At 51.2% G+C, this 22,685-nt stretch overlaps 4 protein-coding genes across 4 annotated transcripts, besides 2 other annotated features; 1 reads left to right on the top strand and 3 right to left on the bottom strand.

Moving 5' to 3' along the window:
• Nucleotides 1-293: 293 nt before the first annotated feature.
• On the bottom strand, nucleotides 294-12,188 carry NFIA_039510 (histone acetyltransferase TRA1; the record flags this gene model as incomplete). Its single annotated transcript, XM_001266271.1, has 3 exons — nucleotides 294-11,774; nucleotides 11,861-12,018; nucleotides 12,137-12,188. The coding sequence occupies 3 exons, from the start codon at nucleotides 12,186-12,188 to the stop codon at nucleotides 294-296; spliced, it is 11,691 nt and encodes a 3,896-aa protein (XP_001266272.1).
• Nucleotides 12,189-12,892: 704 nt separating this feature from the next.
• On the bottom strand, nucleotides 12,893-15,812 carry NFIA_039520 (protein phosphatase 2A regulatory subunit RTS1; the record flags this gene model as incomplete). The annotated part of the gene is made up of 8 exons (XM_001266272.1): nucleotides 12,893-12,941; nucleotides 13,129-13,364; nucleotides 13,482-13,809; nucleotides 13,872-14,170; nucleotides 14,231-14,584; nucleotides 14,656-15,255; nucleotides 15,360-15,686; nucleotides 15,789-15,812. 8 exons carry the CDS (start codon nucleotides 15,810-15,812, stop codon nucleotides 12,893-12,895), a joined length of 2,217 nt encoding a protein of 738 aa, XP_001266273.1.
• Nucleotides 15,813-17,200: 1,388 nt separating this feature from the next.
• On the top strand, nucleotides 17,201-19,296 carry NFIA_039530 (transcription factor TFIIIC subunit TFC1; the record flags this gene model as incomplete). The annotated part of the gene is made up of 5 exons (XM_001266273.1): nucleotides 17,201-17,377; nucleotides 17,427-17,736; nucleotides 17,792-17,869; nucleotides 17,919-18,027; nucleotides 18,078-19,296. 5 exons carry the CDS (start codon nucleotides 17,201-17,203, stop codon nucleotides 19,294-19,296), a joined length of 1,893 nt encoding a protein of 630 aa, XP_001266274.1.
• Nucleotides 19,099-19,213: a microsatellite.
• A 397-nt stretch (nucleotides 19,297-19,693) lies between the features above and the next one.
• NFIA_039540 (uncharacterized protein) lies at nucleotides 19,694-20,848 on the bottom strand (the record flags this gene model as incomplete). Its single annotated transcript, XM_001266274.1, has 1 exon — nucleotides 19,694-20,848. The coding sequence occupies one exon, from the start codon at nucleotides 20,846-20,848 to the stop codon at nucleotides 19,694-19,696; it is 1,155 nt and encodes a 384-aa protein (XP_001266275.1).
• Nucleotides 20,849-21,070: 222 nt separating this feature from the next.
• Nucleotides 21,071-21,098: a microsatellite.
• Nucleotides 21,099-22,685: the final 1,587 nt, after the last annotated feature.

Consider the following 22,685-nt stretch of genomic DNA (forward strand, 5'->3'; position numbering starts at 1 on the left):
GCTGCCAATGCAATTCCCTGCTCAAGTTCAAAACCAGTGAACGAACTGCAGACAAACGTGCGAAAACGGAATGTGATATCATAAGCATATCCTCAAGGAATCAAATGTGTCCCAGGGCGCCACGCTAGAATAAAAACTAGTAGAAAATCCAAGTCCAATTATGCCCATCAACTTTTCCCAAATTCCTGAGACCACCTCCGCGAACCAGATGCCATCCCCTTGAACCGAGTCAAAACGCCAGGTAAAGAGTACACAATAGAACATGGACGAAGCAGAAACCAGTCGACGTACAACTAGAGGTACGGCATCCAGAGTGCATCACAAGATGCCAGGTGCTGAGGGTTCACAGCCTTGGATATCAGGTCGATGGTGGTTTGGTTGGCGGGCAAATTGCCCTCTGGCGGGCTGGCAAGGCTAACAGCCCGGTTGACAATAATATCACTATTGTTGTACACCAGGTCACGAAGCTGTTGCACTGGAAGTACACCGCGATGTTGCGCTGTGGCCCAGAACATCATCTCGTCACGAACGAAGATGCTCAGTTGCTGCTCGAGCTCATGACGCGGTTCGGTGAGGCAGCGGGCAATCGCCATCAAAGCGCAAGCAAAGAGACCTTCAGTTGCGATCGGTCCCATCAGTGTCTGGATATTAGGCGTGAAACGGAATGGCACCTGTTCTGGGTTGTAGAAGAAAGCCTTTGCGGGGTTAATCGCTGGTATCAGCTCCGTGCCCCAGATGTCACCTGTAGACCTGGAGATCATGATCTTATTGGGGTACCGGTTGCCCATATGCATCACATAGGTCATAAATGCGATAGCCGCGTATTGATAGGAGAATTGGCGACGGAAGAGCCAGAAATTTGCAAAGTTGGGATACGTCTTCTGGAAGTATTCCTTCACAATCGTACTGGGCACCCACTTCTCCTGAATGGCCGTGAGAATCTCAGTCCGAAGAACCTGCTGCTGGTCAGGGGTGCGCTGAGATACATTAGCTCGTTCCACCATTAAATAATCCGTTTGACGTACATTTTGCTTTGTCTCTGCCAAAGACCGCATTTTTTCCATAGTAAACAGAACAGGTTCATCCTTGCTGGTTCCCACTCGGCGGCAATAGTCCTCGAATATGCCCTGCATAGAAATGTATGAAGGATCATCGCGCACCAAGCGAATGTGCGGCGCGAGGGGAACCATGAGCGGGAGATGGAAATAGAGGTTACGGCGCCGGCTTTCCTTGCGTTTGCCAAGAAGCCCGTTGAAGATACGGAAGAGCTGCAGGATGCGCTCTTCTCGTCTACAGTGCCGAGCTGCGGGATGTTGAACAGCGAACGGATGCACGCTACCGTCATGACCACGAATCTTGAGCCGACGATGACAAACACCAATACCCCGGACAAGATCAATATCTGGCAGGAACCTGTCGATGCGCACGAAATCCTGGTTCTTGTCCTTGTGCAGCAGATATTGTCCCGGCACCTCCACTTCATCAAATTTCAAGAAGCGGAACTCGCTCAGATGCGGCGAATACGTCTCCAAAAATTGGTACTGGCCGCGGCGATCCAGCTTCTCCTCGAACTTGTCACGCCAGCGACGCAGCTTATGGATGTATTCGTACATGGTTGGCTTCTTGACGACGAAATCGGCTTCGAAAGACTTGCGAATATGTGCGGGGAGAATCGTTTCTGCGAAGCGTGTGATATTGGCTTCGGTGGCGGCAGGTAGTTTAAAGTCCTGGGCGTATGAACCAGGCATGCGACCCACGTAGGCCAATCCATCATTAAGCAGGGCGACAATGAGACGATAGGCGTCCTCGTCAGGGGGGCACTTGAAGTTCTTGTGAATCTGGTCGACCATCGTCTCCATCGACAGTGCAAGCAACGGGAAGGCAGTCTTCAGGCCGGACATGATTTCGTCCGAATACTCCCACGGTTTCTTAAGAGGCTCTTTTTCTGGCTCTGTGGCAGCCGTCTGGGCCTGCTGCGGCACGCCGTTCTGGCCGGGGACTTGCAAATGAGCCTGTTGTTGATTCTGAGGTTGCTGCATTTGTCCTTGCCCTGAACCTTGGGGTTGTCCAGGAGCCGCACCGGAGGGTTGAGCTTGTCCCTGGGGCTGAGCTTGGCTTTGAGCGGGTGGTTGCTGGGCCTTGATCTGGCCCTGACCTGGACTCTGGCCTTGGGGCAAACCTTGTTGCTGGGCTTGTGCTTGACCTTGAGATGGTTGGCTAGCCTGACCCTGAGCAGGAGTATTTGTATTAGCAGGTTGACTACCCTGTGCAGGAGAACTGTCGGCCGTCGCTGGAGAAGGCTTGGTGTGGGGCGACGCCTGTTGCTGCCTAGCACGATTCAACTTCTCCTGCTTCTGGTCATGCTGTTTCTTGATACTGAGCATGTCCTCCCTGTTCGTACGGAGCAGGAAGAAGAGCGCCTGAGGGTACAACTTCGCTATCTTCACCAAAACTGCCTTGCAAAGGCGTGCTTCGCGGTGTGACAGGCTCGTAAGAAGCTGCGGTATGAAGGTAATCCAGTACCAAACAGGGGTGTCTCCCTTGAAGTTCTCGAAGGCTCCAGCAATTCGTCCCTCTTCATTGTCCAAGCTGAGAAGCCAAAGAATACGGCTGAGAAGTTTCCTAGACTTTGCATTCTTGTAAAGGCCGGCAGCCTCAAGGTAACAGCTGACTGCATTGCTGGCCAGTTCATAGTCCGATGGATCGGCCTTGAAGCGTTGATCACTGTACTGACCCCACTCAGACCAGGCCTTTGCGAGTCTCAAGTCGTAGTACAAAGCGACCCCAAATGCCTCATTGGCCTCATTGACATGGTTGAGCTTGGCCAGGAACATGCCTTTGAGGGTGTAGAACTCTGCCTTCTGTTGTGCGCCGAAGTAGTTGAGATTTGTGTTGTTGATTACATCCAATCCACTGTTGAGTTCCTTGGGGTTTTGATAATGACATTTTGCCTGTTCTCGCAGCTTCAGGAAAGCCTCTTGGATTTCAATGTTCGGTAGGGTGTAAATCCGGCTGAGCTGGTTGATGCAGACTTCAGGCATTTGGTGCTTTCGAGCAACATGGGCGAACCTGTTGATGATCCATGCTGTCTCGTGGTAGCCACGATAGGCGTAGGAATTGCTCGCCACGTTGTTCGTCTGTGGGGGCAGTAGACTTAGGTACGTCGCGTTGATGAGCTGGAAAATATGCTGGCGCCAGGTGACAAGATCCTGCCAGGCGTTAATATCGTCCCAGAGATTGGGAAGACGATCTCGCCATGTTCCAAGCAGCAGCTTCAACTCAGCGGACTTGGTATCCAGGTTTCTCTCATTAGTTTGGGACAAGCTTGCACAGATATGGCTGGCATCATGAAGCTCAACGAGAAGTTGGAAATGCTGCAATATCGGAATATGGGCATTTGTAATGTTTTTCGGCAGCTGGAGCCATTTGCGAATGGATAACTGGATCGACTCATCACACACGCCGTTGAAGTCTTGCAAATTCTCTTTCTTGAGATGGAACTGCAAAAGCGACATGAAAGCTTGGAAGAAAGTCCGCCTGGGTGTGGGCGCATCGGAAACGGATTTGATGAGCGATTCGATCTGCTCCCGATTGCCTTCGCTTTGCCAGTTCTCGATGTTCCTCCAGGCAGCCTCCAAGAGAAGATCATTAAGATTCTCGTGCTTGGCAAAGTCGCTCAGAATCTCCCACTGCTGCAACTTCTGGGCGCAGATCAACCAGTGATCTTCCCACAGATAGTATTCGCCTTGCGAAAATGGCATTGCACCGGACCGTGCCTTAATCTGAGCATTTTCGTAAAGCTGCTGGGCCTTATCCCACATTCCCTGCTGTTCATATGAGAGGGCAGCGTTGGTTTCAACGAACTTGCATCGACGCCGCCAGGTACCATAGAAGAAGTCATCTTCTTGTAGACCTGCATATACTTCTACCAACGCATCCAGGTTACTCTCACGTACAGTCGGGGTATCGATGATTGGACTGATTGCGGTTTCCTCGAGATAGCTGGCAGCCGTGTACCACGCGTCATAAGTCCGACTGAGGTACTTCATCACATGAGGAGGGACTTTGAATCGGGGCTTGGACCTGACGGCACCTTCAAGCAGAGCTTGCACAACATTTGGCCTCTTGTCCAGCTGTCTTTGATGGTATTCGCGCGTGATGAGCGTCACCATGCCCTTCTCCAAGTCGATACGGTCCTCCCTGGACAAGGTAGACCAGAAGATCGGGAACAACGTGGTCCACAGACTGTAAGCGACGCTTGGGTCCGTATGCTGGAGCTGGCAGAGCGGTTCCATCAAATCTCGAGTTCTCACGTCGCCTATATCGGCTATGAATCGCTTGCGATCGGAGATAAAAGCCTCCAGCTGAATATCGACCATGACATCAGCCTTCCTTGCGTCTTTTTCAGCATTGCTCAGAAGGAAAGACAGAGGATAGACGGTGAAATCGTCAGGGTGAAGTCTAGCCAGTGCTGTCATGTCGACACATCCCAGTATCAGATGGGAGGCTTGAGCGAGCCAGAAAGAGTCCGCGAGAGTGTCCCAATTCTGGCAGGTAAGAACATAGCTTAGCCTGGAGCTGGCTAGTCGGGTCAAACTCCGATCGAAGATGTTCATGAACCGATTACGCATTTCAACATCCTGCGCTCTAGTGCCGATTAAGAATGCATGCTCCAGCCTAACTGTGAGCTCGGTGCGTGTGATCTTAGAATCTTCGTAGATCCTGATCACCAGATCCAGAAACTTCTTCAGCATTTTCTGGTCCGATCGAGTCTCGAAAAGTAGCATCTTGTGTAAGACGGCAGTCTTCTCCTTCAGGGTCGGCCAAGACTCGGTGGAATGGAAAATCCAGGTTTCAACCATATTCAGTACTTTGGTGCAAAGGGCCTCATTCTGTGACCTTTCCACCAACTGCGCAAGTACACTCAGGAAAGGACGTCTTTGCTCACCGAGGTGAGACATGCGCACGGAAATCAACTCGATTGTCTTAAGAATCAGGTCAACCCCAATTTCATATTCCTGTTGATCAGGCAGATTTTCTGCAGGTTTGGCGGCTCCGGGTGGATATTGGGCTTGCTGATTGTTCGTCGATGCTGCAACGTGCTCTTTCGCCAATTTCTGAGAGAAGGCCTTCATAACTGGGACAATATGGGCGTCCATCTCAGCTGGTTTGTTCTTTGAAAGCGTCCAGAGGGTGTTGAGGCTCGAAATGTAATTGTTGGCCGAAAGAGTCTCTGTCGCGATGGCCGACAAGTAGGTGACAAATTCAGAGGGCGAGTTCTCAACATCCATAGCGTCCTCCTCCTCCGGTTGATCTTCCGGCAGAGCATCAAGAACGCGTCGTACCGGGGGCGGCAGTTTGGGAGAGATATCCATGCTTTCCTCTACGCCATGAAGAGAATCCTGAATTTCCGGATTGTCTGAGCGCAAGGGCTTCTCGAATAATTTTTGAACGAGCGGAAGACGAGCAGTGATCCATTCATCGGGCTTAACCGCGAGAAGCACACGCACGACCTGCAAAGCATTAATCATGCTGGTGATGTGCTTTTCGTCTGGCTTGTCCGCCTTTTCCCCGGCAAGAATTGGCTCGGTGATCTTCTGATACAACTCAATATCAAGATCGCCCCAGTACTCAGGGGAGAGGAGATTCCTCAGCAAGAATACGGCTTTCTTAACCATGTCGCCAGTCAGGATGGCCGGCTGCTGTGGCTGTGGTTTTGACGAAGGTAGCTCTCGGAAGCGAGCAGCTGGAACGGGGAACCTCTCAGGCACGGTTGTAATGAATGTAATTAGGTACTTCGTCATTGCAGCTCGCAGGTCCGAAGGGATGATGTACTCAGTGCGTTCGTGAGAACTAGGAGGACCAAGCGCTGCAGAAGGTGTAGATGTGTCTTGCGTATCTTCAAGTTTGCGCTTCCTGGCATTTGGCGACTCCAAGATGCCATTGGTCATAGCAGTACGGCTGCTGGTAACCCTCCTCTGTTCCCAGTGCCAAATCAGACCAATTAAATTCAGAGCAAGCTTCTTGCTTTCATTATTCGAATTAGGAGGTGCCGCAATTTTGATCAAAGAGGGAACGATGAGTGGAACGAAGTGCTCTCTAGATTCATAAAAGAGGTTGGGATGCCGCACAAGGAATTGAAAGATGCTCATGACTTGTTGCAGATTCGCAGTCTCTTCCGCTAAGATGCGTCGAGGCCACTTCGCCCACAACGGATACCGTGTGTCGGGCGCCTGAGCATTGCTCGTTGCAGACATTATCCTCGAAGGCAAAACGGGCGCCAGAACGTCAAGAGCCTGAGTGACAAGGGCTTTGCCCTCGTTTTGATGCGCTCGCAACAAAGCGACGTAGACCTGAACCACAATCTTGAAAGGCGTCTCGTAGTGGGCAATGAAGTAACTGATGAGCACATAGGCTCCATACTTGTTGATTATATCCTCAAGCCGAATGTAATTCCAAGCAAACTTAATTATGTCCTTGCGAGAATCTTGAACGGTCTGATGATGGTACTTGATCAACAAAGCTGACAGCTGGAGTAATTCCATGCGCGAATGGTCCACGCCAGCTTGGGTAGACTCCTCACTCAAATCAGCTAACTGAGGCCTCCAGAGACGGCTTTGAATAGATTCGGTCATGCTCTTGTCCATCAGCTTCGGGCTGTTGGAAGGGCTGTTCCATGTTGTTTGGACGTCCATGGCGAATATTGGGTTGACCAGGTTGTGGAAGGCGTACGTTTTCATCTTCTGCGAGCAAGTGCGTTGGCCGTAAAGATCGAGGCAACGCATTATCACTGACCGCCGGTAGTCGATGGATTCGTTGGTGATGATGTGGCGGTAGATGAACTTCGGGAATGCTAGCGTACGCTTCAGTTCTTCTGACGATAGACCGTCTATCAGGTCAAAGAGGAAATCCAAGTCCTGCACCGACTCGGACAGGTAAATGGTGAATATATCCATCAACTGGTCCTCCGCTTGCTCCACCCTCAGACGTTCGTTTGCTGGAAGCCGATCACTGCGCAGCTTCCTCTCAAGATCACGTCCAGCATTGAGCAGCATGGTCTTAAGATCCGCGTGCGAGACCAGCCAGCGCTTGGTGGCCTCGTACGAGCAGACAGAATGTACGACATAGATACCGTTAATGGCAGCAGTATTCCTGCCATCGGCTGAGTCTTGCCCAAAAACAGCTGACTTGAAGCCCTCGGTGTCTGCTACGACTGCAGCACGCAACGCCTCACTTTCCGGGTCCGCAAGAATCTGGCCAAAGAATCGTCCGAAGCGCTCCTCTTTAAAGCGAGCTTGGAAGAATGCCAGACTCTCCTTGGGATAGCGATTGAGATACTTGACAAGCGGTTTCCGGAACGGGCTATTAGACGTCCGGCGAAGCTTCTCTTCCAGTTCCAACACTTTATTCACAAGGTGCTCCATGAATGATGTGGCGGCTGGAGGAAGAAGGTGGAATATGTTGAAGATCGCGGTGACAATCTTAATTGTCTGATTCTGCTCGACAAGGCTAAACGACACCTTTTGCAACACCGCATCATCCGCTATAACCTTCATGTGATCCAACAGCCGGGCACCAATCTCGACCTTGAAGTAGTTTGTCAGCAGGGTAAGGAGGCGTGCAAGGCCGTCCAGACCTGCCACGCTAAGGCGTTTGGGGTCCTGCAGGTTCATGAGAATGGGGCGAAGGCCATTCTGAAGTAGATCCTTGGGCAGCTTGTTCGTCTGCGTGAGAACATCCCTGAGACCTGCGTTGGCCGCCTCGATGACATCGTGGGATCGGGAATAAAGGGACTTGAAGAAGACGGAGATGATGCGCGCACGGCTGGTGTTCTGCGGTGTATTTGCGAATTCTGGAAAGCTCATTGCCATCGACAACAGACGCAGGCAGGCCACACGGAGATTGACAATCATTTCGGCATTCTTGAACTCATTCGGCTTGGATGCGAGAGACTCATCGTCAGCATCTGCAAGGGCAAGGGACTCTAGCATCAATCGATTCAGTGGCTCATTGAAGGTGACGATGTTGTTGTGGAGGCTGAGACAAAAGGTTATGGCATCAATGAAGCCGATCTGAGTAGGGAAAGGCAATGCCCGCAGGGGCTTGTTAAAAATGGACTGCAGAAGCCGGTCTTTGACGGGGAAAATGAGCTCGTGTACTTGACAACCAAGCACTTCGGCAATCGTGGAAAAGCTCCTTCGTGAAGCCTCACGGACATGCTTGTTCATATGCGAAAGCTCATAGACAAAGAAACCGCAAAGGGACCAAAGACGACTCTTTTCGTTCTTCATGTCATCCTTGGACACATTCTTGCAGCATCGCCTGAGAATCAAGTCCAGGGTGTCACCCGCACTGACTCGAGTGCTAGCCGGCAGATCAGCGGGCGTATCCTTGATAACATACATCAGTGCCCGTGCGAATTCGAACTGTTTATCAAAGAGCCAAGTATCCCCAAGATCAAGTTTGGTTGCAAAAAGGTGGATACCCAGGCTGCCTCCGGCCTTGGTGAACCATTCCTCGCTATGACAACTATGGCAGAAAACGCGACCCAGGTGCTGGAAGAATGGCAGTTTCGCAACTCGCTCAGGTGCTCCAAAAATGATCCCCGCGGCATCCTTAATAACCTGCATTGCCGCCTGAGCGCCATCGCGGACACGAAGGTTATCTGATGAGAGACTTTCAACGATTGCTTCAGCGAGGATCCGCGAGTCCAAATACACGGGACCTTCTCCACTGTGGACATCAAAGGGCTTCCGATTATGTCTGGCTAGCGCGAGGGCCCTTCCGACTTCGACAACTGCAAAATGCTTGCAGACATCAGCCACGAAGGCGGTTGCGCTCTGTTCGATGTCTGGAAGGGTGGTGGCGAAAATGCAAGCTTTCAGGAGCTGCTTCAGCGTGCCCTCCTGCGCCAACTTCTTCGCAATTGAACTAGACCTCTCAGATTTGTCCAGGATATCGGCCATGGCTGTAGTTTTGCCCTCGAAGAGGTCATTGGCGTGCAAACGCAAAAGAGCAGCTAGATCTTCTGGAACATTCTCATGACCAATATAGAGCTTCAATTGGGATGACAGCATGCGGAATGCCTGTTGCTTATAGTAGCCATCAGAGGCCTTTGCGGCGGCCGTCTTGGGAACCTCCATTAATTTCCTGATCGCCAGGTCCACCCCAATTGAGCTGGGGAACGGCCGTTTCTCACTTGGCCCAATGAGCTTGATATCGAAGCTTGGTGAATCATCAGAAAATTGCTCGAATGTAAGCTCAGGCGGATGGTTCAAAAATTTCCTGTTACGGCCGCCTAGCTTGCCCAGAATTCGCATGGTTGTATGAGCGTGGAAATGATTGTAGGGATGCGGTCGCAAATGATCCCATAGAGCAGTCATCAGTTCGTCCATAATGGGAGCCATGATGGGGTCGAGGTAGTCAGCCGTGAGATTGTCAACGCAAAGCTCAAGGGTTCGCAAGCCCTGCCCTACAAGGTCTGAGTCTGCGCGCAATGCTACAACGATAGGGCGCATTAGGTAGCTCAAGTGAGGCAGAAGATGGGACAAACGCGCGGGCACAGTGAGCGTCAGTTCGACATAGAGATCACGCTCTTGCGGCCTTCGAGCAGCCAGTAACAAATTGTTGAACGTCTCAAGGAGCATCTCCAGCAATGGAAGGATTTCCTTGTACAACAATTCGAACCGGCCCCCGCCAATACTGCGAAAGAGAGACCGCAGGAGGAGGAAGTAGTTCATGGGTTCTTCAGCGGTGACTGATAGCTCGATACATTTCGTGACGATCTTGGTTACATGAGGGTGCAGTACCTGCTCATTCTGGACGGAGAAGAGGGTCACGGCCATGAAAGAAAGCTTGAACATCCTGAGGAGAATTTTCGCTTTGGTCATGTCAGCGGTTCCCACTTCATGGATACGATCCATGAGGTACTGGAGCACCATCCCAGAGAATGCAGGAGAAGTGGCTTCGCTGGCGAGGAAGAATTGAGGCAGGTGAAGCAAAGCCCCATGCTCAAACATGAGCTCATGCAGATAAGGGATCTCGGAGTGAAACACCTCATGGAAGGTGGCCGTATCAATGCAGTGGAAGACTGTCCCAAAGCTCTCCAAAAGCTCTTTCTCTTCCCGCGACATAGGCGCCGTATACTGACTGGCAAGGAAATCGAAGGGGGAACTATATGTCACTTCTGGTGCAGGCTGATCGACGCCATAATATTTGAAGACACGCGCTCCCTCATGGAACAGCTTCTTGATAACACGTACTTCCTCTGCATTATAGCCGTAAGAGACTTCAGGCCAATTAATCGGCACGTTGTTGGGGTCGATCTGAATATGCTCTGGGTTGCAGTTTTTGAGCTGATGGAAGATGTTCTTCAGTCCGTTGATGAGGTTTTTGAACAGGAAGATATTGTCCGAGACAGGGTCTCCTCCACGATCGCGAGGGTTCGAGGTCTTGATGGGCGATGCCGAGAATATATCGATCTCATCCCAATCTGGAGGGTTCTCCTTGTCCGCGAGATATCTTTCGGAAGAAGGCTCAATATCTTTCTTGCCTGCCTTGTACGCCTTCGACACCTTGACGGCATTATCAAATTGATGATTGATCCAAGCAAATTTATCACCAATAGCATCTAAGATCATGATCAGGAAATAACGGGCCTCGCGCTTGTCGTCTAGCTTTGCAATCCTTTCGGCCATGTTCAAAAGTAACTTAGCACTCATGGTTTGAAAGCTTGTTCCCGGGAAATCATCGTGAAGATTCTTTGTGTAGACTTCGACTGTTCGCCGAATTTGATCGCGAGTGAGGTGATCTCGGACGTGGTGAATAAGATCTGCAAGCATGCTGTAGGCGAGTGGCCGCATCGTCTCGTACACAGTTAATCCATCGCCGATGAGGGTTCTCTCGTCAAGAAGTTCGTCAATCTTCTCCAGGAAGATCTTCCGGTAATTAAAATTGATAATGTGCCGGATCGCCACAAGAAGTTCCTTCCTGGCGCTGGATTTCTCCCTGGGGCAATCTTGCAGGAGTCGAACCACAACGGAAGGAAGCGTAGGGAGAAAATCCTGGAGCTGGTGCGCATACATACGGAGCAGGTACGCGAGAAAGCTCATCGTCTTCACTTGTGCTGTGATGAATTCGCCAAAGGCAGCCCGATTTTTAATTTCCCTACATACGCCTGTAAAGATTGTGCCTTGTGCTGCTGCCTCCGCATGCGCGCGCTCCTGCGGCTTGGCTTGAAGGAGAAGAATACTCTTTATCAAAGGCACGAACAGCTTCACGTTGGCCGAGACTGAATTCCGATGCGTCTGGAAGATGGACACGACGATGATTGGGCACTCCGCCAAGACCTTGAATGACTGCATACCCTTGAGCAGGACATTGCTGGATTGTTGATCTGGTCCGAGATCTGACACCGACGTGGCAGGCGAACTGGGCCGAGGCGACTGGAAGTTCTGTACTGTAGCACTAGGTGTTGACGGCATTCCGGACGGTGTAGCCTGGCTTGGCGTATCAAATGTATCACGAACAACCTGTTCCATCGTCTGAAACATCTCTTGGATGAGCTCCAGGAAAGGTTGCACCCGGGCAGCCGTCGCAGTTGCTTGGTTCCGCTCCAAATCCATAATCGTCTTCATGCAGAGAACCGCATTCTCCTCATTCTCAATGCGCACAAGATCCATAAGCAGGTCAACCATATCCGCAGCGTAGGGTTCGACATCGGGAGAAGCCATTGGCAATCGGTGTAAGGTTTCGAGGACGCAATTCCGTAATTTCTAGTAGTGAAACGCCGATATGAGCTCCAGTTTCGCCAATCTCCCCAAATCGAGAGGGGAAGAGTGCTGGAACTGAGGTCACTTACCTGTTCGAATGACAAGTTTGTGAACACCGGCTCGCCCTTCAAAATATTCTTGAAAACTGGCCATAGCTTGGAAAGGAAAAGCGGATAGCTTGCACCAGAGCATAAGGGCTCAATGTTGTCTCGTAGCTCGACCGCGACGTTGGCTCGGATTTTAATATCTATGTCGCAAACTGGTTAACACAGGTCGAATGACACATATAACTGACAGGACTTGCGCCTCGAGTAGGACTGTCTCGTAGTCGGTCTAGACAGATATGCATTGAGGTAGGAACGTACCAAGCTTATCGTCGCCCAGCTTGCTGGCGTAGATATCAATGCTTCGCTCCATGGCTGCGGTTGATCCCTGGAGGAGAAAGTATTAATGTCGAAGGAATTGGATCGCTGCCAGGCCGCGAGGCCGGCTAATTATTGAAGAGCCAGCACAACCGGTTTCGCGTGCCCTTCTCACATGCGGGACATCGAGGGAGGAATCGTCTCTCGACTCGCTCGACGAAAACGCTCCGGCTAGATGAGCAAAAGAAACACGGTCGTTAAGTCATTAAATCCCCCGCTTAGTGTTTGGGGTGATAATCAAAAGGGAAAGTATTCGCTCCAAAAGAAGGTATCAAGAAGTAGGGGAGGGGAGCGTGGAGGGGAAAGAAGGATATAACACCTCAGACTCATGCCTTGAGAACTCCCAGAGCAGAAAGCTGTAGAGCAGAACGCGGGTATCGCAGAGACCCCGAAGGAAACACTAGGCCAAATCAGGAAATCTCGGATAATAATTTCCCCGTTCCGACTGCCGCGCGTCTACAGCGGCAGTCGCGTTACGTAGCCTATCAATACCAACGACTACATGTCAGTGTGTCTGACCCTGACTTCAACCATTGAAGGCACGTGCATCCCGAAGCATATGAGGAAGCATACGACAGTCCATGGAGTGACTGGAAGTCTTTATTTTAGAAATTCAAAAAGAAGAACCGACAACAAGGTCGATCGAGCGAAACGCCATCACCCGTTTTCCAGACCCGAACAGAGTTCTAATAGTCCAAATCAAATGTCCGCTTGGTCAATCGCGGGGGCTCTATAAGCCTCGCGCGCACTGTGAAAGATATTGAAAGTCATGTACAAAAGAAGAAGAGGGGGTGGAAAAGAGGAAAGCGACCAAGGCAAAAGGCCCGCACGGGTGAACGGCTTGTATCGTATGTCAAGCCAAACAAAGTCAAGTACACTTTCATCGCAGCTCATAGTCGCTATGCCATCATTGCACAAAAAAAAGAAAATCTAACGGAGTAGTCATGTTACCAAACCGACCATCACTTGAGAGAGTTGCTCCGCGACAAAAACGATACGGCGTTCGAACCAGCCGACCGTCGTCGATCCACACGCGGTCGAATCTCGCTGCCGCTACCACTTCGTCGCCTTCGCGTATAAGAACCGTCGAGAGAACCTCGGCGCCGTCTCTGGAGCAAACGGACGTTTCAACGTTAGAATCACGCTTGCTAGACGCCGAAATACGCAAAACCTTAGTAACATATACAGAATGCGACACAGAAATCAGAGTGGATGGTCCTCGATTAAGAGTGACAACCACATGAGGCAAACGCGGACACAAGATCAGTCAGGGCAGGATGCTACTTACCGTAGTTGGTGCACCCTCTTTCCGCTCCTTGTTTGACGCAGAATCCTCCAGTTTCAGGGCGTTGAGACGCTTCTGGTTATCCTGAGCAAGGGCATCAACCTCATCGACTTGCGCTGGCACTTCTGCAGGCGGAGCTGGAGGAGGTAAGAGTCCGTTCTTCCTTTGCTTGGCTCGCTCCAAGACCTTCTCCCATCGCTCTTGTCGAGCTTTCTCACGCTGCTCGGCGCTGTTCTGCCGCTCATTATATTCATGGGAACATTCGTCAAACAGTTGAGGGTTGATTTCCATGAACATCTTCATGGCGTTGTACACCATGCTGTGGATTGTTCTATGAGAGGGTAAGTATGTTAGCGGATTTCGCTTAAGAAGTACACCCAAGACCCAACTTACCTATTCCAATGGCCCTTGGAGTTCTCGTAAAGCGGCGCGAACATGATGGGAAGGATCGTCTCCACATTGTCACTGACCAAGTTGCAGAAATATTCATTGTTCCAGAAGTAGAGTGCGCGTTCCGCGACCTGGAAATGAGGACTTGCAACTGACTTGGCCAGTTGTTGGAAAAGAGGTACTTGAACCTTGGCAAATTCCGCTGGATCCATGACTTCGAAGATATCTTCCACTTCGTTGAGATACATGACCTCCTTGGTGCTGTTCGTCTTAGGCCAGTAGCGTAGCAAGCCCAGAACGACCTAAAATCCCCATTATCAGAAAAGCTGTGGAAGGGATACTGCAACGAGAAAAAGGCTCACCTCTTCAGTCAAGGTAGAATCTTTTTCAAGGAATTGGACGATGCAATACGCGAGTTGTGGGTGGTACATGCTGAGACTCTTGACTTTGTGTAAGGGGAGCAGCACTCGGGTCAGAAAGAGCTTATGCTCCTCCTTCAGAGGCAAGGCAAATCCGTTGATGATAGACCCCAGAATTTCTAACAACTCGGCTATTCCGTTGAAGCGCTCTGTCTCGTACGTGAATTGGAAGAAAACGTTGTTGATGGACCGACGGATATAAGACCGCAGATTCAGGAACTTTCCGTAGATCCGATGCAAAGTGGTCTTGAGAAAGTCCCGTTCCCGAGGGTCTTCCGAATCAAATAACTCCAGTAACTGATGAGGATTAGTATCGCTGTATGTGGTTCTCAGGGGGAGAAGAAAGGGCTTTAAGGATCCAATTGTACCTGGAGGACAAAATGATGATCGATATATGCCTTGGCGATGTTGGTGTTAAAATCTTGACTCTCGATAAATCTCAAGAAGAACTCATATACAACCTGGATATGCGGCCAGGCCACTTCCAGGACCGGCTCATCCTCTTCCGGATCAAAGGCCTCGCCTTGGGGGGTAACTGGGGGAGGGATGGGTCGAAAGAGGTTTTTGGCGAACATCTCGACCACTCGAGGGTACATGGGTTCGGTGATCACTGAACGGTTATTCGCTACGTAGTCCAGGAGCTCGTGGAGCGCCAGTCTCTTGATCTCCTTGGACTTCATGTCGGCTGTAGGATCATTGAAGTCGAAAATGATATTGCACTGGTCAATCTTCTGCATAAAAAGCTCTTGGCGCCGATTCGGTGGCACTTCGTGGAATCCAGGAAGTTTCTCCAACTCCCGTTGGCGCTGATCGGAGATATCGAATCGTGACGAATGCTGGCGCTTTGGAGTCCGAATCCCTTCCGACATATCCTTGGGTGTAGTCTGGAGGCGATCAAAGACATGGGATTTTCTCGGAGGAGCCAAGTCGCCAGGCATCGTCTCTGCGGCACCAGGGGGAGGGACATGCTATCGAGATGGGAAAGTCAGCACTCATCGGTTGTTCCATCGATACAGTCACGGCGCGACCCCAATGTCTCCGACAGACGTTGGAGCGTTGCTAGGAAACTCACCGGTGGTGCGCTTGGGCTGATGATAACGCTAGGTGCAATCGGCTGCCCTTGCTTGGTCGGAGTCCCCGGTCCATTGTTCACAGGCTGTCCAGCGACACCTGCACCGTGTGGGATATAATGCTGGCCAGCGGGGTACACGCCCGCTTGCGTGGCATTATCCGGTGACTTTCCCCTTATATCATTTACGGAGGTCGTAGATGAAGTCGGCGTGCCGTGGTTCGGGGACGCGGGTTGCTGGGCCTGGTGAGTGGCGAGGGCGGCCTGATTCTGGGAGTCTTTCTTCTTCGAGGACTTATTCGCTTCTTTCGCCCTCGACAACTGCTCATGCTGGATAGTTATCTTAGCCAGGAACTTGTCATATCGCAGTGCTGTGGTGGTCGCCAGGCATCAAGGCGGGGAGGGGGGGCGGCGATCGTTGAGCAGACTCACCACTCTCTGTCTGAAACCCTTCATTGTCAAGACTATGTAACCAGCCACATGTACTCGGTCGAGGTTCTCGATGCCAGTGCAGCAAGCTGCCGCACACTAGCAGGAGGCGTTAAGTCGGGCAGCGCGAACGCAGTTCAAGGAGGAGCCACGGCGTGATTTGTTTATGTTCGGCCTGGAATGACCACATGAGCATGTTCCAACCACAACAGGTAGAAAGCGACGGTAATTATCAATCGAAAAATTGCAGGATTTCAAACCATTCGAGTCGGAAGATCGACGACTTCGGACTCGAAAACCAAAAAATAGGAAGTGGTGGGTTGAACGAATAACCCCAGAGTTGAGGGTCAGAATGGGGGGAAGCGGTAGGTTAAGGAACAAGCGGACAATTGTAGCACCAGGGGCAAACAGAAACGGTGAATCCAGTCACAAGAAACCATTGCTGCACAACTTACCTCAGTAGAGTATTTCCAGAATCAATCTGACAATGCGGATATCGAGGCCGAGTGGAGGAGACACAAGTCTGATTAGATAGATCTCTCAGTTTTCTTTCGGACGCGAACCCAGTCGGTTTTCGATAGATAGATAGTCAGGAGCAGCTATCAGGTCAGTTTGGTTTGGTCTGCTTGGGCCGATCGTCTGTCTCCTTGTCGCTTAGCGGCTGGCTGGCTGGGAAGAGCGGGGTGGGTGCAAGAGCCCCAGAAATTAAGATGAACGATGCAGTTTGCAACAAGGAATGAGATAATAAAAGGTTATTAATATCAAGAAGAGACCATAATATAAAATTTCAGGAACGGCAATTGCAGAAGATTGCTGACACGCTGAGTAGATTGTATGCTGGTGCTTGTTGTTGTGGTGGTCCTTACGACGGAGATGAAACAAACCGTCCTGTCACTGTGGCTGAGGAGCGCTCGGGCTGGTAAATCTGCAGAAGTTCACACGACACAAGGACACCTGCAGTGCTCTGGGTAGTTGTCTATCTATCTACATACTACTGTCCAGATCTGACTGCTCGCACTGAAACAGATCGCACAATTAAATCAAAGATCAGTTCGATGGTCAAATCACACTAGAGGGGCAATCTCCTCTCAGTAATGCCTGGCTTGGAGATAAGTCATGTGACTCGACGATTCTCAAATCACCAGTAAGGTAGAGACAAGATCCTAGAGCAATACCTCAGGATCGGATTCAGCGTCCCCATAAACGTCATGTATTGACTGTCAAAGTAGACTCTCCATATGTCTGGTCTCACGAATTGAAAGACCGGTTCTACAGTGTGGAGTTGGCGGATTGCCGATTCCTGTCCATCACCAGATCCTATTCGTAAACTGGTGGAAATATACATATCTGACCTCTTCTTGATCACGGCTTCGTGATTTATGTCCACGCCAATTTGTTGACAACACAAAGGCACGATGGAGGACCAAACGACACCAACTAGTCCAGACAATATGATGGACCAACAAGGGACAAGAACAGCACCGTACTACTCAATCCCTGCTCGTCACATCATCAGCGTGGAGCACCCGGCCATCATCAAGGACGTCGATAAGGCAATTGAAACTCTACAAGGCAATGCAGGCATCTCAAAGGTAAGGTGCATTCCCAAAAGTGCATTAAGTAAAATGCTAACAAAATCAGATTCTGAACCCGCCAAAGGCTGACACCCGAGCCAAACTCTTTCTGCGGCCGGAGGATGCCATGTCTCGACCACTCCAGTCGACGAGCTCTGCTTCTAACAATATCCTACTCAAAGTGACAGTTCCCAAGAGGACTGGCCGGAAACGCAAGAAGGGCTCGGATGAGCCATTCTCTGGTGTTCCTGTCACGACCGTCCATGAACAGCCTCAGCGGAGGAGTGCGAAGCAGCTACTCCGAAGTCTGAGTGACAACGTGGGCAAGTACAAGGTTGAGCCTGTTGGGATGGTTAACCGGACGCATGTGTTTCGAGGTTTGTATTGCCCCTCTTCACATGTCAGCTACAGAAGGTTGATCACGTTCTCCAGGCATGCCCGACTTTGTCTACTCGACCACCGGGAGCGCATTCACCAATCGATTCCGGGAGCAGATACTCTCTTTTGACTGTAAGCATTACATTGCTGAATGTAGAGAGACATGACTAAGATTGAGCAGATGATAAGATGAGACAGTTTGATATTGACATGAGCAAGGGTGCCACATCCAATGTCGATATCATACCGCCTCCCTCCCTGAGCCATGGGGACGTCCCATTTACCTACATGTATGCCTCTTGCACCACATGTCCATTCACCAACACTAACCCCAGCCAAGTTACCGTCAAAACCCAACCGTCCGACAATCAGTCGACACCTCCGGCAACCTCACCACCGTCAACACCTCCCAAGCCGCCAAAGTGTATACCTATCTACTTCCCTTCGACGCACCCGTGCCCACCAAACCCCGCGAAAACCTCGCACCCATCCACACCCTCGAGCCAACCTTACGAGAAACCATCACCCTCGTCGAAGACCTCTTCAAAGAGCGCCCAGCCTGGACCCGCCGTGGCCTCCGCAACCACCTCAAAACCCCCGAACAGCGCTACGCCCTCCGCCACGCCGTGCCTTACGTCGGCTACATCTTCCGCTCAGGACCCTGGCGCGACGCCATCATCAAGTTCGGCCACGACCCGCGCACCTCCCCCGCTTACCGCATCTACCAAACCGTCATGTTCCGTATCCTATCTGGCACCTCGGAGCTCGCTCGCGACGCCGGCAGCGGCAGACGGCACACCATCCCACGACCCAACGAGGTCCCCACGGGCACCGACGCCTTCACCCCCTTACCAACAGACACACACCTCTTCACCGGCACTCCGCCCCTTCCACCAGACGGCCGCATGTGGATGTTCTGCGACATCACCGACCCGCTCCTGCGCTCCATCCTCTTCCCCGATCCGCAACCCCCAGGCTTCCTCAGAGACACGTGCGAAATCGCCGTCGACGGCTGGTTCGGCAGCGGCACCATCGGCAAAGCCAGGACGATCATGCGCGCCAAAGTGCAGAGCATGCTCGACGGCCGCGCCGCCGACGAGCACGAGTTCGCCCGCGTTCTCCGCTTCCCGGACCATGTTGCGCCGGATAGCTCGCTGGCTGACTTCACGCTCGACCCCGAGGGGACGTCCTCGCGGGAGATGCAGCTGGCGACTGATATTCGGGCGTCGATCAAGGCGTCCTGGAAGGGGCAGCTTGATGCGGCGGGTGCGAGTGCGCGTTCGAATGCTGCTCCTTCGGCGGGAGGGGTTGCTTTTGATGCTGCGCGCGGGAAACGCGTGCAGTGGAGCGAAGATGTAGGCGAGGAAGAGGAGAGCGAGGGCGAAGGCGAGGAGGAGGCGCTGGAGGAGGCGGAGAGGCTGGAGGCTCAGGTGGCGGCTGCGGCGGAAGCGGTGGAGGCTGCTGCGACGGCGGCGGACGAGGATGAGGCGAATGATCTGGACCAGGAAGAGTCGGATGTGGGAGATGATATGGATGTAGACGAACCGTCAAAGCCATGATTCTCTTCTCAAGCTGTGTTACCCTAATTTGATCTATTGTGACTAGCAGGTATCTATTTTCGGCATATAATATTGGGCTTACGAGCTAAGCGGCTATGGTCAGATGATGAGAAGCCAACATTAAGCAGAACTGATAACAACAAGGAAGCTAAGTAGGGAATCACTACAAGCAAGATTAAGGAACGTAAGCTCATCATGACGGATCCAATTGCTGATTATGGAAAGAAAAGAAATGACAAGATCAAAAGAGGGCAAGAGAGGGTATCCAAGTTCGAAAATTTCCAGAAACAGGAACCATTTTCAACGCCATGCAAATGTGTCCAACCCGCTAGTTCAAACGCCGGTGCCATCCAGACTAGTATTAACATGACAAACGATTATTTCAAACATTAATTAATTAGGCCGATGATGAGGAGAGCTCATCGCTGGGGTTGCTCTCTATCGCCTTCTCTGATTCATCTGCAGTGCTCTGGCTCTCCCAGATTTCAATTTCTGCCTCAGATTTTGTAGACTCGGTAGTCTTGACGGGTTGGGTAGCTGCAAGGATCGAGGATATGGATGATACACTTGACAACTTTGTCCGAGCGGGGTTGCGTGGCAGGGGAGGGAGGGCGGTCTTTGTTTCCGAGGCGGTCTCATCCTCGTCGTAAACCACGGCATATGAAAAGGCATGGCAATCTTCGCCATAGTAGTCCGCGGCATTGAGTTCACCGAGCGGAGAGCGAGGCTCATCCGTCATCTGAGTCTTTCTTGAGACGGAAGTCTCTCGCTCACGTGTCCGAGACAGGTCAGTTCCCAACTCAGACGGGGGAATGTTCTCCTTGCCGCGACTTGAGAATTCCGCCTTGCCCTCGTCATCGCTGATATCCAGCACGCAGGTGGAGTGCTGCATCAGGTTGGTCATTTCTTCCTGCTCCGAGTCCACGTGGATCTCAAAAGACCAGGAGGCTGGAGTCTTAGGGGCGGTTTGGCTCTTGGGCTGCGCATTACCCAATACTGTCGCGATGGAGAAAGGCCGGGATATGCTCTTTCTGCCCGTGGGTTCTGGCCGACTCTTGCTGATGGTGGAGCGACGAGCAAATGCTTTGCAGGATTTGCCCTGAGGCGAACGGCCGACAGGCTTGAGAGCTGGCGTGGATTTAGGTTTCGAGAGAGGTGCCTTGAAGGTAGAGGAAGGCATGGGGGACGCAATGTTCGATTTCACGACGGTCAGAGCCATACGAGAGGTCTTCAATGGCTTGGGAGAGCATTTGCTGGGATCGTGGTCTTCTTCATCGCAGCCGCGCTTTCGCTTTGTTGACATGTTTAGGGTGACCGGGTCGATATTCTCCGCATCAACCTCAGCCAAAGGCCTCCTCTTGGCAGGGGACGCACCTGACGTGAAGCCGAGTGTTAGAAGGACGTTGTATGTGTGGTCAAGGGCCGGGAAAGCCATACCATTCTGCTGGTTCTTGCTGTTCATTTTTGTCTTAAGCAAGGAGCGCATACGGGGTGCATCGAGGCTGGCAAAGGGCTGCCGCATGGTGGTAGGAGTCATAGTAAGGGCGGCCATACTGAGACGGATGCTGAAACGAATCGCACCCGTTGAAGATCTTGCTGTCAAAGCAAGAATGATTTCTTTTTGATACTAACCAGGTCGTATTTATTCCAACAGTCGAATGCGACCGAGGAAGTAAGACGGAGCTGTGGCTGCCTGGATTTGTTTTGATTTCGCGGAAGTGGGGTCCGCAAGGGATTGGCGGTCTAAGCTGATGATCCCGGCTGATGGTACTGGTAGATAGATAGATGATAGACAGATAGATCTATCGATCACAGAGGAAGTAAGCGATGATTGGAGCAGGATTGAGTGTGGCTGCGACGGAGATAAATACGGCACGGTCTGTTGAATATATGATATGGTACGATCTGATACTGCTGTGGATGTACAGGACGGGGGGGGGGTTGGATGGGAGAAGACCGTGGTGGTGAGGATGTGAGGATTAGGAGGATAAAAAAGAAATTAGCGATCAAGAACGAGGCAGACGAGGCAATGCACAGAAGATATATGGTCGGTGAGGAAGTATGGAGGATGCAACAGAAAAGAAGAGGAGGCAAGGGCAGCAGACAGGGCAAATTCCTGGTCGAAACTGGAGGGCAGGAATTGATCTGATTGACAGGTACAGCGATGCAGTAAAGGGATGCTTCAACGGCAAAGAATGAATGAAGTAGTAAGATGATGATCAGAGATTGGTATCATCTCCATGCCTGGAGGAGGGATGAGGGATGCAGCGAAGTATTTGAGGCGTGTCTGATGGACCTCCTCCACTCCACACTTGGACCGTGATCGTGATGGAGCGCGTCATGTTCGTGTTGGATATCCTTCAAGTAGTTTAAGGTGTAGGCTCCTACGACTAGACTAAGGTAGATTACAAGCTATGCAAGGCGCGCACCTTGTATTATCAATTATTGAATCAGCATCTCTATTGGACTCTTAAAGGATCCCACGACTCCAGATAATCCAATTATCCTTCGTTCCATAGTAGCTTCCCCTCACTTCCTCTCACCATCAGCTCAATACATAGATGAAGGTTGTCGACGTGCACCAGGTCGCGTCAACTCGTGTCTCTTACTTTTCTTCATTTATCATGGTTCAGCCCTTGATTGTCTTTGATCATCTACAGAATAGATCCCTATCGCTCTTATCCTCATGATTGACCCGCGATAACAAGACTATTCCGTAAATGACTGTCGAGTCAACATACTTGTAGATCATCAGTATGAGATTCATTAGTTATCATAAAGGTAGTTAGCAATGATAAGCAAGATAGAATACTACTACTACTTCCGAATACTCCTCCTCAGAGGTAGGAGTACTTGATTTCCATCCCTTCGACGCGTCCCACTCACTAGATACCAAGAATTAAACCTCAGCTTCAACTTCCAAGAAACAGGAAAGTCAGATCCCAATGCGTCCAGCACGTCGCGTCTTACTCTCGCGCACTGTCATCCTCCGTTTCAGCCCCTTCCTTGAGCAATGCCTCCTCCATCCATGTCCATGATTCGGCATCCTCCGACTCTTAGTTTTCTACTCTGTACATGACTGCTTATCTCAGAACCAGGCGTCCTTGCATGCATCAGGTCAGAATATAGGCAGACTGTATCCATCGCTCAGCAGAAGCCGCATCTGACTCGGTCGAGAATCCATGCTGATTTGTCAATGACATGGTCAATCTAATAGACCTAAAATTAAAGTCGAATCTTCGGTTGTTCTCAGCCAGTGGTTCCCTGCGCGACGAGAGACAATATGAAACGGACAACACATCCCCAGCGGCTGCGTCGAGACTATCGTGATTTGTTTGAAAAGCGTCATGGAGACGCTAGGACGGACTGTCTGTCTATTGCGGGAGTTT

Source organism: Aspergillus fischeri, genomic scaffold (assembly GCF_000149645.3).
Source record: "Aspergillus fischeri NRRL 181 1099437636247 genomic scaffold, whole genome shotgun sequence".
Taxonomy (NCBI): domain Eukaryota; kingdom Fungi; phylum Ascomycota; class Eurotiomycetes; order Eurotiales; family Aspergillaceae; genus Aspergillus; species Aspergillus fischeri.